The sequence below is a fragment of the Passer montanus genome, unplaced genomic scaffold, assembly GCF_014805655.1.
Source record: "Passer montanus isolate IOZ18808 unplaced genomic scaffold, ASM1480565v1 scaffold29, whole genome shotgun sequence".
NCBI classification, from domain to species: domain Eukaryota; kingdom Metazoa; phylum Chordata; class Aves; order Passeriformes; family Passeridae; genus Passer; species Passer montanus.
The window spans coordinates 5,338,533-5,353,813 of NW_024367596.1; the positions used below are offsets into that span (position 1 = coordinate 5,338,533).

Sequence of the window (15,281 nt, forward strand, 5' to 3'; positions counted from 1 at the left end):
TGATCACTACAATCATCAAATTATATTTCTGTCCACTTTCTGTCAAATGCACTCTTTAGGCTAAGACATATTGTATTTGATGTGCAGTAAATACATAGAATCACTTTCTTTTTTTTTTTTCCTTTTTTTTTATTTTCACACTTGGGTCTTTCTGGAGAGGGTGAATGAATTAAGAGTTCCTCCTTTGGAAAACACTTCATTTAAATCATTGCACACAGCTGAGCACAACAAACAGTTCTAGGAGAACATAAAAGCAAGAAAGCCACTTCTCACCATCAGTCATTGTTGAGAGAGGGAGTGTGAAAAATCTTGAGTTTCCTTCCTTTTTGTGCTATTCCTACTTGTAGTCTTCATTTCAAGGGAAGAAGTATTTTCAGTACTATCACTCTCATCTCTTGAATTCTTAAAAATATTTAAGAGTTAACAGAAGGTGATGTGAGAAAATGCTAGAACTGTAACTACAAAATCCTTCTGTAGGTGCTAAAAGCCTAAAATCAAAACCTTACTCTTGAAGGAAGTGCTGGTACTCAGTAGCTAAGGAGAGGAGTTATTTTTATTGCCTTAGACTTCCATTTTCTTTGGCATGAGTAGCTCTCTTTATGGAGGTGGGGGGACACCTCATGGAGTACAGCAGTGAGGGCAAAAACTAATGATTGTAGCTTTTTCCATGCTTAGAAGTAATAACATAGGTTATTTAAGGATTTCTCTTTCAAGAGTTGGACAGTTTGTGTTTGGAGAGGGCAGAAATGCTTTAGATGTTTCTCTCATCAGTTAATTATCAAATATATTTTGCTTTGCAGTGCATAAGGTCATTGATAAATAAACTTGTTTTTCTTAGCCATGTGTTTTAAAATAGAGCAACTCAAACTTGTTTGTTTATAGAAGCTCAGCACCAAATCTTTGACTTCCCCAAGTTTGGTGGTCAAGGAGGAGTTTCTGTATGTGCTCTTCTGCTGTCCCCAGGAATGGATTGTGCAAGTTAGGTATCTCTTTTCTTAACAGGGACCTGGTTGAAAAGCAGGAATAGACACAGAGCTTTTAATAAAGGCTCAGTGTCTGCTCTTGTTGTCCAGCAGCTGTCTTAACAGAAGCTTTCAGGAAAGACCACTTTGGTTCTTCCCTCTTGAAGTAAACACAAAGCCACCAAAGTTCTTACTTACTCATTTCTCTGAACATCTAAATAACTTAATTTAGTCTCTGTCCTTAAGCAGAGGAAGCTGCACCAGAACTGAGCTGAAAACCTCCACCCACTAAACAGGTGTTTCAGTGGAATGTTGCGCTGGCACTTCCCAGTGAAAACTCAGTGAATCAATTCAAAGATGATGCTCAGCATTGGATCTGAAGTCACAGAGCAGCTGGGGAGATTCCCCAGGTGTCTGCTGGAGTCTCAGCCCTTGCACTGACCCCGAGCTGGCCAGGGGCAGCTTCAGCTCATTGGCAGTAAATGACAGTAGGATGCACAAGCCTGGTGAATTGTAGGAAATATGACTGCACATTTTGGGCCATGAGCTGATTATAGGGAAATGTGTAGTAATAGTTCAGCTTGCTAACAGAAATAAAATAATAAAAGGCCTAATTTCAGACCTAAGTTAATTATTCTTCTCTATTTGTTTTCTTGGTAAAGAGTCTTTTCTGGCTGTGGAGCAGTCAAATTAACCCAACTAATGTAATAATCAGGCAAGAATAAAGCATGAGCACTTTCTTTAAACTCCTGCATTTCTTGGAACCAAGTGAGAACTTCTTTTGGAATTAATTGTTCTTATAACTGAGGTTTGGAGGATGTCTAATTTACCTTCTATAGCAAAACTCAGGACACAAATATCTTTTCCTTCAGCTTATATGTGATGCTTACCTTGAGCGGTGTTACTGCCTGTGGGGATGTTTTACTCCTAAATGAGATTTTTGTTTGAATTAGTGTAGCTTGTTCCAGAAATTTTGCTTGAGAAATACACTTTACCTAGCCTGAATTATCTTGAAAAACTCATCTTCTTGTTTTTATCCTCTGTATTTCTGTTTCAATACTTTAAAAAAAAAATAAAAAGGAAGAAAAACAATACATTTTAGTTTTAAAAACAGACTTAATTGCTTCTGGATTACAAAATTTTTTCTAAGGCTATTGATTAGACCATTTTGAATGTAATCCAGATGGAGATTAACAGGGGGAGAGCTAATTACATTTTTTAAATTGCAGGTTTTTGTTCCTTTAAAATAACGCTGTGTCTTCTCTTTGATTTTTGTCATTGGCAGTTACAAATGTAAATGTTGAAATAAAACTAACTTTGAAGGCAGAGAGACAGGTGTGCTTTTTCAACAAATTGATTACAAATGTATCAGACACCTGTTGTTTGACTTATGTGGCAGAAAAGAGCAAATATTTTCTTGTAACTCAGTTGGGAGTGTGGCTGGATAAGATTATCTCCTTGTGCTGGAGAGGGAGGATAAGACAAGCAAAACAACCTTTTGTTTTGTTTAGAAGCCCTTTTTGTTAAACAATCAAAACAATATTGAAATTGCAGTGTTGAAGGAAAGCGTTTTCCTTGGGGATAATCCTTGGGAAAGGCAGGGGAAGGATGGGTTGGCTTTGAGGTTCTTTGCAAAGATTTGCCAAGGGGCTCTGCATGGACAGCAATCATTCTCTTCGGTGGAGAGCTGCAAAGTTCCCATCCCAGATGCTGGTTTGATAGTTTACATTTAGGTTTCCTATGAAATGCAAATTTAGAGGTTCTTTAAAAGCTATTGCAAATTATCTGTGGTCTTTGGCATTTTGTCCCAAGCACCTGCCACGAAACCAGAGAGTTCTTCATCTTGCAGCCTGTGAGAAAGTGAAAGGAGAGGGTGGGGAGCGAAGGAGCGGGAGAGCAAAGAGGAGACAAAGCAGCCTTGCCTGAAGCACATGTTAATCAAAGCAGATCAAAGGATATGATGTCAGTTTATAGAGAAACAGGTCAGGCAGGCCCAGGTAGCTCAGGAAGCAGGTACTGATTATTCCCAGAAGAAAGTCAGGTATAGGGTTACCGTGCCGCAGTGCAAAGTCAGGAGGTCAGAACCTGCACAGCAACCACGTCCCCTGGCTGGAACAGCTCGGCTCCTCTCAGGGGAGTTTATAATTCTGTGGAAATGGGTGAGAATGAGCCCAGTGCAGCAAGTGCAGCCCAGCCAGGTAAGCACACGTGGAATGCTGTGCTGTCGGGAGCTCTGGGGCATCCTTGCCCTGCGTGCGGGAGCTTGTTCTGCTGCCGGCTGTGCAGCGTGTCCACGCGAGGGGACTTGTCCTTGCATGTGTTTTGGGGAAAGGAGGAAATCCACATCACTCATCTCTGCAATGCATTATTAAAAAAAACCAAAACAACAACCCACTGCTTGCATTTAGGAGGGCGAGGAAAGGTCCGATAAGATCGTGTAAGCATTTGGCACCGTACTGTCAATAAAGGTTGCTTTAAATTTAAGGTGATCTGTGGATGTTGGGGTTACTGTTCTGTAGCTTTGTTAAACATTCTGCAAATGCTTTTTGGGTAGGAAGTGCTTTGCACAACTATTTTGCACAAATTTCCTGCCTGTTGCATGTGAGCAGGGCATGGCAGATGCAGGGAGATGAAGGATGTTGTTTCTGTTTAGCATTCGTGGCTTATTTCAGCTTGTTGCCTTTGTGTTTTTTTTCCTTTTGTGGGTTGTGCTGAGGTTACACCAACACATGCATGCAAAATAGCCCTTGTGGGCACTTGTGTGACTAACTGTAAGAACAGAGTATTCTGTCCTAGGTATTTTAAATTTTCACTAGAATCCTGAATGCAACACTTCATAAATCTTGCTTAGTCCTTCTTTTGCAACATTAATGTCAAGTTTTTGCTTTGAGAAAGAATGTTTTCCCAGTAGCCCTTTTTTCTTTCAACAGGCTGTTTTAACATCCCAAAAAATATTATCATCCTGGGGAATTATTCCATTATTTTATTTTCTTAGCATTCAGTGGGTTTTTTCCCCTGACATTCAGCCCATGCTTTTCTTTTGCTTGACTTTACCAGTTCCTTCCTGGTCTCCTTCTCATGCTCTGTATAGAAGGCATATAGCTTTGTGTCTGTTTTGTGTTTTGCAAGAATCCTTAAACCATTGTAAAATTTTCAAAAGGTTTTCTGAGAGCTGGAATGGTAACTTTCTAGTCAGTGACAAGATGTGTTATTATTTTTTCCCTTGAAGTTATTCTTTATATGCATACATACATGTAATCCAGGGTTTCAAATGTGTGTCTCAGATTTCCATATTTTATAGGGAATAACTCCATCAATGCTGGAGCAGGTTTAGTTCACATAGAACTTCTATTCCACTGCCTTTTTTTCCCCTCTCTCTCTTTTTTTCCTCTCTCTTTTTTCCTCTCTCTTTTTTCCTCTCTCTTTTTTCCTCTCTCTTTTTTCCTCTCTCTTTTTTCCTCTCTCTTTTTTCCTCTCTCTTTTTTCCTCTCTCTTTTTTCCTCTCTCTTTTTTCCTCTCTCTTTTTTCCTCTCTCTTTTTTCCTCTCTCTTTTTTCTCTCTCTCTTTTTTCTCTCTTTTTTTTTCTTTTTTTTTCCCTGTATGTTAATGAGTATGTAAGAATGATCCAGAAAACATATGGTGGCAAATTAGATTTTGATCCATATTTTAATATTCATTAAAGCAGTAGGAATATTCAGTGCTGTACAGGTTTAAATGCCTTTTCAGGCACGGTAATGCAAGAATTGGTTTTGTTTCTTTCTTTCTTTCTTCAGGACCTGACTTGTGGTTACAGGGGTTTGCTGCTCAGAAGGTTGTCCACTGTAACTCCAGTCTTATTTTTTGTGCTGTATGTGAGGAGCTATTTCACTGCTGCCAATATAATCTATGAATAAAACTGATGGAAAGTATTTTCAAGCTCGTTGTATTTTATACAGGTCTTTTGGGAGCTATGACTGTGATTCTGGCTTAATTCGTGCCTTTTCTCCATTAGCCTAAGTGAGCTTAGTCAAATGGAATTCCTCTTGATTTGCACTAATGGAAATGAGACAAGAATGAGGGCTGCACAGTAATTCTGATTTAAAAAAAAAACAACTCTGTGTGTGCACACATGCAAACACACATGCACACCCCCAGTTTCATTTTTCCAGTTGTCATCAACCTTATTTCCATGTGTGCTTGTTTTTAGAAACTGTCCCAAATAATTGGTGATTCAACTGGAATTTTTTAAGGAAAGAAAGGCGCAAAGATTAACATTACTCAAGATACCTGTCAAAACCACTGCTAGTGAGACAACTTGGGTTCCTTTTCATGTTATTTATTTTTAGAGAACTTTGAGGCTTGTGTGAATTACTAAAGGTGCCAGATTGACAGCCCTGGAGGCTGGCTTCACTTATTCATTAGCCAAAGAGATACGGCCTGGGCAGCAGGTGCACAAACCTTGCTCTGCTGTACCCATGGCTTCAGTTCTGCTGTGAAAAAAAAAACCTGGTTTTGAGGATCCAGGGTTTTAGTCTTGCTCCCTCCTTGCCTTTCCCCGCAGCATTTTCTTCTAATGGTGTTGTGATGATTAGGCTGGAGCCCTAAAGACTACGCAGAGCCCTTTATTTGATTTCCCCCAGCAGCCGTCAGATGGGGAAGGAGGCTTGGGGCTTACATAAGTCAGTAATTCTCGCCATCTGGTCAATCAGTAAATAGAAGGTCACTCTGCCGTCACAGCAGTTTTGTTTTGCACCAAGTACAGTAAGCCCAGAGACTAAATTAACTCTTGGTTCTGCTCCTTGTTGTTTCGCTGCTGCTGGCAGTGGTTCAGAGCCCCGTTCCCGCAGCCAGGGTGTGACAAGTGAAAAGAGCAAAGCTCTGAACAATGGGGCTGTGCCTGCCAGCCATGGATTGGTTCCTGGTTCAGGCAGTGCACCGAGAGCCCTTCGGAAATGCACTGAAACTCACCAGGAGCACCTTGTACTTTTATAGGTTTTTTCCCTCTTTTGTCGTTGTTGGGTTTTTTGCTTTTAGAATTGAGATCCGTTCCCTTCACATGAGTTGTTGTTTTCAGTCTTCCCATGAATTAAGTACTGTTTACTGGAGAATGTGACAATATAAGCCCCACAAGATGCAATTACTGTAAATTTTAATTTGATGACATTCGAGATCCGTTCCCTTCACATGAGTTGTTTTCAGTCTTCCCATGAATTAAGTACTGTTTACTGGAGAATGTGACAATATAAGCCCCACAAGATGCAATTACTGTAAATTTTAATTTGATGACATTGTACATGAGCTGTAATTGATTTTACACTGCATTGTGTTGCTAGATGATGGTAGCAGCTTTGCTGGCTTGCTAAGTGTGTGTAATCCGTGCTTGCCTCTGGCCCACAGAGGAGAGAGCTGAATTGAGAAGTTCAAGTTAATGCAGCTTGTTCTTCTGGTTCTTGAGAGGCACAAGTGAGCAAGAATGAGGGGAGTCGTATGAGCATTATTAATAAAACATCATGGAAAATTTGTTTTTTTTCAGGGCTCCCTTATGTGCTGTTTATTAACGTAACTTAAACATTTTTATAACTGGTTTCATTTATATATATAATATATATATTTAATACAAACATATTATTAAACAGCTGCATTATTTCTAAAAGCAGTTTCCAGCAAGTTCAGATTCCCTCTGTAATTAATCTGAGCTTTGGATGAGCGCCGAGTACGTGTTCCTTAGGGTTTGTTCTTGTGTTCTGATGTTGATTTTTAGATCAATATATATGTAGTTTCATGAAATATTTACAGACCCGGTCTAAAAGAAGCAGCTACTACTTTTTGCTGAGAGAGGTGATAGGAAAATATCAAGAGCCTACATAAAGATCCTGGCATGCTTGCATGAAGCACTGGGAATTGAGAAGGCAATATCCCAGAAAGCACATTTCAGTCTCAAATGTCTTTCTTGCTTCTTGGCTACCATGTCTACCCAGCTTCCTAGGCTACATGAACAATTTTCTTTCAGGTTTGTGTTTTTGAGCAGGAATCTAAATAATGCTAATGAATGCTGTAATCAGCAGCAGTTATTAACTGGGGGTTCTCTAACAAAAGGTGGCAATTCTGAAGGTGCATTGTGAAAGTGCTTCCTCTCCCCTTGCTGTTGGATGACCTCAGCCCTGCAAGTCGAGATTTGCTCTCTGGACAGTTACTCACAGAACATCACCATGTCCCTTTTTGGCTCTTTTTGAATGATAATAGCAAGGGTTTCCTGTGACAGCATTTCTTGCACAGCTTGGCTCTATTCCCCAACCAGGTACAGTAACAATGGGTAATTTAAAATAATTCGTTTTATTGCTGCCTCCTGTAGATTTTTGACTTTCATTTCAAAGTGGTGAATCTAGAAAGCTGGAGAAGTATGTTCTGATCACTATCCTGGTGCTGCGAAAAATACAAGATTTAAATAGTCCCGCAGAGCCATCAGCAGCTGGAACAGCACAGAGCACTCTTTTTACTTCAGCTGAAGTCATTTGAACATTTTCAGGGTGCTTTTAACTCTTTTATGACAGGAATACCTGGGCTTTTTTAGCTTTCATTTCCCAGTTTATATGTGCTCACAAATCAGGAGTAGATATTTCAGTTCTACACAAATATTATCACTAATATAAGCATATTAAATCTGAGAAAACTGCATAAATTGAAGCATGATAAGAGGGAATCTGTCTGCAATGGTGAGAACTGACCACAAAACTGGATATCAAGCCCAAGACTCGGCTCCCAATCTGCTTGGTATTATTGTTGTTTTGCTGTCACAATCCTTTCCAGTTCTTAAAGGTGTGTTGCAGATGATTGCCTCCTAATATATGTGCTTGAAAATGAAACAAGATAGCAACATCTTGCTGCAAAAAGTAAAACTGAAATTGAAAACATAGTACAGCAAAAGGATGATGTTTGCAAAGTGTTTCAAAACTTTTCCTTATAAAGCTGCTTTAAACTTTGAAATTATACCAAATGTAGGAATAAGCCCTTGTCAGCAGTAGGGTCTGTCAGATTCAGTGTTTGGCACGCTAGGGAAGTGATCCAAGGGAAGTTGTTGGTTTTTCCTCCAATACATCATTGTTCAGTGTGTGTGGTAAGGGTTATGTTTGTTTTGGCTGCTCCTGCACCTCTTTTTTCTGAAAGGCAGTCACTTACTGGAGAAAAGCAAAGAGCGGAGGTTGGCGCGGGGGGAATATCAATGTGGTCTGAGCAGCTCAGGCAAAGGAGACCTGGTTTTATGTAAACTTCTTATGCAGCTATGAACTAGTTCATAAACTAAAGACTGCTCTGCAGTCATAGCAGGCCCTGACAAACTCTCTTTTTTCCTCCTCCTTCAAGTACTGGAAGTTTTCTGGAAGTGGCTGGAAATTTTTCCATCTCTATACAGGGGTTTCTTTCCATAGTCCTAGTGGAAAAGGTGGTGCTGGTGAGAGGTTTTATTTTATTTGTCTTTTTCCTTTTCTTGAAAAAACAGCATCTCCACTGATCATCAGCACAGTGGAACAGTGTCCTAAATGCTCTCATGTCTTGCAGTGAGTTCTGGAGATGTGTTTTTTAAAGACAGGAAAGGTTGGGTTTTTGTTGCTATGTCATTCTGATCCAGGTCTTTATATATATATATATATTTTTTTTTCCTGAGTGTTTGATTTTGTGCTGTGAGGTTTGTTTGGTTGGTTCTGTTTCCCCCCTGCCCCCCTCAAGGCCTAGTGTCTTAATTTTATGGGATATATAGAACTGAGACTAATAACTGAAAACTGTTCATTTTGCGTTTAGTCAGCAATCAGAAGCAAGAAAGACTGACTTTATGTACATCAGGCAAGTAGCTAGAAATCATTGCAAACCAACAATGAACTTCAAAGAGACTTATCATCTACTTCCCTCTTGAAAAAGAAATGCATGTTCTATGTAATGTTGGGGCTTTTCACTCAAATTTTAAAATTTTGGGTTTTTTAGAGTGCACTGTCATGTTTCAGCTGGTGGAGAGCCACAGGTACCTCTGGGCCTGCTGGTACCAAGGGTCAGCTCTCTTGGAGTGTTGCTCCAGCTGCTTCTGCCTTCTTCCAATTTCGTATTTCTGGTTACATTTTGGTCATATCCTGAAGCTCTCTTGGCATTCAAGAGAACAAAAAGCATAAGCTAAACGTAACTAAATCCATCCCTGTAGAAACAATTACAGAAAGTGGAGCTGTGCTTTTTAGCCCAAATGTTAACTGTGAATCCATGGTGCTAGGCATAATAGCTGGCTTTGTCAATTTGTATATATATTCATCTTTTACTTCAAGTAGTTCTTTTAAAAGTGGCATTTCTGCTGTCTGTGTAAACTCAGATTTTCTGTGCCTTCATAACACAATTAGGTTTACCACATTTTATTCCTGCTAGCCTTGCAAAGAGGGACTGAGTCAGACTGTATTTGTTCTTGTGCCTCATCAGCAGAAATGTTTACCAACTTTCTAGTTTTGCTTTATTTGTGAAAATGCAATGAATGGGGTTGCACTGGTATCAGGAGGGTTTAATTTGGTTTGTGTTGTTATTAGCCTTGATTGAGACAGGAGCAAGAAATAATCCAGTTACTCTTCCACTGCCTAGGGATAAGTTTTTAGGGCTGATAGCAAACAAATACTTCTCTTATATAATCTTTTAACTTATAAACTGAGTTTATTTGACCTGATAGTGTGAAGTTACAGCAAACCCAAGCCATGGGATGGTTGTGCAGGATTGTTATTTCTCCCTCCTTATGGAAGTGTAGTTGTCCTTGATGATTAACTCTGCTCTCTTCTTCTTTGCTGTCTGTATGCCTTGGGTAGAGGAAAGAATAGGCAGACTCTTGGGGTTATAAATATATATAGCCATTCCCATATGGCAGTAAATTTCATTTAAATTACCATACATTGTTCCAACTCCTTGCAGCACCAGTGACTCTGGGACCTGGAACCCCCTCCATGGAGGAAGGGCACAGTGAGCTCTGAGGGACTGGAAATTCAGTTTTCTGGTACTTCATGGGCATTGTGGCCACCTCCTGCAAACTGGAGCACAGCTTAACTAGCAGATAATTATATGAACTCTATCTTCTGTATGCCTGAACAACTAAATGTCTGTAACTCCTGCTTTCCTGATACAGAGAATTCTTTCCTAGTTACTGTTTCTATACTTACCAGATTACATGAAAAAAAATAAAATCCTTTATATTATCCATAAACATAATAACAAATGTTACACTATATAACTTAGACTTAGTCAATAATTCTAGACTTAGCCTGAGGGGCTGAAGAGAAAATTATTCCTGTTACAAATTTTAATTATGCCATAAACTCTGGGAAATAGCTATTGATCTTCAGCATCTGGCATCAGAAATGTCGCCTGCTTTTTCTGGTTATTTAGTTTGTCAGTAGCATTGTCATATAGGATAAAAATAAAAAATGTCACAGGAGATGAAGATGCACCATATGCAAATGAGAATATTTTGGTTTGTTTATGTACTAAAAATATTTTATTGCTGAAGAGTTTTTTGTTTCTTACCAGATTTTTTTAGCTATCTCCAGAGAAATTTGCATTTGAGATGCAAGAAAGCAAATTCTAATTCTATCAAAGACTCTTTCTCACCATGGGATGCTGTAATGTGTACAGTGTGTTTCTTGTCTTAGAGGTACATTTAAAATTGGAATTCAATTAACTTCTCTGTTGTGGAAGAATTATAATTTCAAGGGCCAGATGAGACAAAGGCTGGAACCTTATTTCTGCATTTGTTTTCTTAAACCAGGGCTGTTAGATGATGACAGTGTAAAAAATTTAAGTCAGACTTAAAACAGTAACCTAGAAATTCTGATCTGCTCTGAAATCAGGGGCTCTGTGGCACAGTGAGCTCTTGCTCAGATGTTGCAGAGGAGAAGGAAAAGCTTTTAAGACGTTTGAATTTCAGAGCAGGATGTACTGAGAACAGAACTGGAAGTGCAGACCGCCTTTCTAATCCACATTAGGCTAGAGCCAAGTGTGTTGTTTGGTGGTCGGTCTGAATGTGATCCATGGGGTTTGATGGTAGGTGATCCCCAAAAACAGTTTCAGGTGATTGGAAATACAGGCTGTACTCCAGTAAAACTGGAGTGCAGGTGTCCTTGTAGGCAGGGTGACATAAAGCTGCCTTTCTTTTCCCATGTCCAGAAAGGTCTTTGAGGAGACACTGCTTTGAGGCAGATAAGAGGCAGTCTTCCATGTCAAGGAGAATTGGAGCTACAGAGGGCAAAATGGGTTGGAGAGCTCCAAGGATGTGACCCTTGGAAGGACAATCGAGGGCAGCTCACCACAGAGACAGAATTAACAGATGCCCTCCTAGTGCTGAGCAGGTGCCTGGGGGGCCAAAAGCACTTTGTGCTTCCCTCCAAATGTCTGAAGCAAGGAGGGAATTGTGTGGTGCTGAGAGAAACGAGTGCTGCTGGCTCAATGCAGAGATGCAGTGAACCCAGTCTTAGTGCCAAGTATTGATATTAAAGGGAAGGATGTTTGTAAAGCTGTACCCCGGGCTTAGAAGGAGCTGTGTAAGGGAGACTCCCTGGAGCTCCCCTGAGAAACACTGTACTTGTCTCCCAGTTACAGCAAGGGATGGGAGCACCTCTGTCCCTTCCTGCTTGGTTTTACTTAAATTCTTACCTTCTTTTTATCACCCTGTGGTGAGCCATGTGTTACCATACACAGCATCTGAAGTTCCTCAAACTTTGTGCACGTGACTGTGACCTCTTACAGAAGAAGTAACACTCAGCAAAGTAGGACAAAGCTGACTTCAGAGGGGCAGCTTGTGGTGGCTGCTGCCAGCTCTTCGGCAGGGAATTGCTCCCTCTAAGAATATCTGCCAGTGGCGTATTGATGCTCGAACCCTCCTGGCTGACTTTACTCAGCCTGGCTTTGAACAAAAGGGATAGAAACAAATACCACTGAGGCTTGCAGGCATTTGAGGTGGCCAAGCTGACAGGTTGCACTCCAGCAGGTAAACGGAAGCCTATTAAGAGCACAGAGAGACAAAATGTGTTGTGTTTTTTGGGATGGGCCTCATTGAGGCAGACAGCTGTGGCTGTTTCAAGGACATGGAGCAGCCACGCGGTTTCTGAAGGATTTCTGTGGCAAGTTCTGACTTAAATGTTTTGATATAGAACTGAATGTCTAAATCAAAGCTTGCATCTGCATTCACTTTACAGAGCAGGACCAAGGTGGCATCTCCATCTGACTGCAGAGCTCTCTCAGCAAAATGTAAAACACTGCACCATCCCCAATTTTGTGTTCTCTGAAGAGCCGTAGAAGAACTTGAATAATACTTTTTTGTCTGCTTTCATTTTTCTAAAAAGAGTGAAATGTATGAAATGTCTGCAGTTTTCACAGGAAAAAAGAACCATTGAAATGCCTAGTTCTCTCTAAAAGCTTGCAGACCTGCAGTTACCCTCTAGCCATTTATTTAGGCCTTGTACTCCAGGAAAGTTCTGCCATTTATATGTTCTACCATTTATTTTGGTGACAAAGGGAAGCTCAATACCTTGAAAAATGTAAGTTCTAATTTTTATATACTTGGATTTTTCTGTCTATTGTTTCTGGCTGGCAGGTCAGATTTGTACTGCTGCCATACTCAGCAACTTAAAATTCATGTTGGTGTGTCACTGCAGTTACTACACTCCAGCCACCACACCAGAAAACTATTAACTTTCACTTAATGATAACAGAAAATGTTTTATAATAAACTGTGAAATAACATAATAATCTGCAAAAAGTGTAAAGATTTTATATTAAAAAGCAATTAAACTTAGGGGTTTTTTTTGTTTGTTTCTTTTTAACAAATTGTAAGACATGCAATTAATTGGCTTTTGCTTTGGAGGGAATTTGTGCTTGCTATAGCGTGGTGTCTGCACTAACAACAGATGTCTACCACTGAATTTTGCTATGTTTACATGCAAGGAGAGACCCTTTTTCATAGGGAGAGAGTAAATGGAAGCTTGCACCCGTTAAAGCTTGATGTTGTATTGTACTCTGGAGACTCAAAGCCACGGATGGGCTAAGAAGGACTTCTCTCAGTTTTTGGTTGAACTACAGATTTTCTCTGTTGGCATGAATTGCCCCTTGTCTTGCTTTGTGCAAATAACTTGCTTCACTTTTCCCCCTCAAGTCTCATTTGAGATCAGCAGCAGGAGCTGCCCGTGCTCTGCAGGCAGCGCAGGGTTAAACTCCGTCAATAGCTCTCAAGTGCCTTTATCTTAGCAAGGTAAATACCATATCGATATCCCAAGGACTACTGACAAGAGCCTTTGTGGGTTTAATTGGCTCAATTCTAGCAGTAGAGTGTTCAGATGAAATGGAAAAAACCCAAGGTCTTCTGTGCAAAAGGTGGGGTTTGAACGAGCTGAGCTAAAAATCAAGAGAATGTATAAAACTCCATGAAGGATGGGAAGTGAAAGGTTGGGAAAGAATGAGGAGCAAAATAAATGTGATAATTTGCCCAGAAAACATTTGTGCTGCAGTTGTGGTCAGTTAGGAAACCTGGCAGCACCAGGCACTCCCCTTTGCACTGACAGAAGCCTCAAATCAGGGAGGAGGTTTCCATCTTCCCCTGGGTGTTCCTGTTTCAAGACAGACTTTCCCAACACCCATTTGGCCATACATCCAACACCCCGTGGGCACTGTGCTAATAATGGGGTTATAAACCAGGCTGGAATGTGAGTCTGGATGTAATTTTGTGTGTTCCCTCCATCCTGTGCCATGTGGAAAATCCAGGGCAGGTTTCTGGGTGAGGGAGGGATTCGTTCCTTCAGTGCCCAGTGGGCAGCAGTGAAGTGAACACTTCTTTTTATCTTATGCTTTAAAGTTCAGTGTCAGTCTAAGTAGCTCTAAGCACACTCCAGAGGTGATCCAGAAGTGAAAGGTTGCCTGTATATCGCTTCAGTGTTGTTTCTTTTTCTGCTTTATGGCATTTCCAACTCCTTTTATAATGCAAATATCTGTTTGCTTCATACATGAATTCTTGAGTATTTGCAGGGATTATTTTGGGAGAGTTTTGTAGGTTGGTTTGTTATTTGTTTGTTTTTCTTTTTTTTTCCTCTCTTTTTTTTTTTTAAATGAGGATGCAAATTTGTCATGCATGATGATTTGGTATTTGTTTGACCCATGGAAATGCTAAGTATTGTAATATTTCAAACATTTTGGGGAAAAAAAATTCTAGCCCCCTAAATTTATTTTAATCAAATATTGTCCCAAATGCAGTCTTTCTTAAGTGTGAAAGCTGAAATTTGGCTTGGAAATGCAGTGTATTGCTTTGTTTATTCTGATAGCATTGTGTTTTGTATTTTTAAGGTAGGCTGTATGCTCCAGTGTTGGCATGGATGTCTTGGAGTCAGCAAGCAGCAGGTGCTGGCATCTGGCTCTGCTGAAGGTGGCTCTTCACATCCTTCAGGGACATCCCAGGGGTCCATAAACCAGTCTGCCACTCACCTCTGCAGCTGAAGATGAGAGATTCCAGGTTGCACATCTGGAAATCCCATCCCAGCCTTGCACAGTGGTTCAGGCACAGGAATTAATTGATCTGTGACCCGAAATCCATCGCGCTTGGAGGCCTGGTGGTGGCTGGGAACCTGTGCATGCACGGGCACACAGTGATCTGGCTTTTCCTACAGCCATTTCCCAGAAATCAGGAGCACTCAGAGCACACTCTCTGCCCACCCTGGGCCCCTCCCAGAGATCAGGGCAGAGAGAAAGGAGCAGAGCAGTGAGGGAGGGCTGTACAACATCTTGGTGCACGTGTTCTGTGGTTACACACTCAGGAGCAGTGGTTAAAGTTCACCGTTGTTCATACACATAGCTTATTACTGAATTCACCTTTAAAAAACTTAGGGTTTATGTGTTTTGCCTTTCCAATACATGGTTTCCTAACCCAGGAAGTTAGTGGTACATCCACAGGAAATAATGATATTATTTCTCCAGGCATACACCTTGGTCAACAAACTTTTCTAGAACAGAGTCTGCAAAAGTGGAAGAGGTGTTTTTTATTTTTCTTTTAGATCTACCCAAAAGCAAGAGAAAAATCAAACTGATTCTGAGACCAAAAGGAGTCTTAGTGTCTAGATATATGCTACCTCAGGGTATTGTGTTCCCTGGTTTCTTTTATTTATGTAAAATTGCACCTTTATTTCTGTTTATTTCTTTGTCTTTAATGCAGACCAAAAGGAAATATTTTGCTGGACTTAAGGTCTGTGTCCCAGTTCTGCAGCGTGGATGATTCCTGCTGTGCTCCAAATGAATGAGAATAAGGTCCAGTAAAACCTGGCTTTTGTCTGTTTGTCAGCTGTTGGGTTT

At 40.4% G+C, this 15,281-nt stretch overlaps 1 protein-coding gene across 7 annotated transcripts in view; it reads left to right on the forward strand.

Moving 5' to 3' along the window:
- NAALADL2 (N-acetylated alpha-linked acidic dipeptidase like 2) overlaps positions 1-15,281 on the forward strand; it is a 413,787-nt gene that overhangs the window by 111,318 nt on the left and 287,188 nt on the right. Inside the window, exon 1 of one of the 7 annotated variants that reach the window (XM_039713913.1) lies at positions 3,054-3,160. The exons of the other annotated variants lie outside the window; for them this stretch is intronic. Within the exon in view, the coding sequence (XP_039569847.1) occupies positions 3,118-3,160 (43 nt within the window). The 5' untranslated portion in view covers positions 3,054-3,117. Of the gene's footprint in view, positions 1-3,053; positions 3,161-15,281 lie in introns of those variants that run through there. 7 annotated transcript variants of the gene reach the window in all.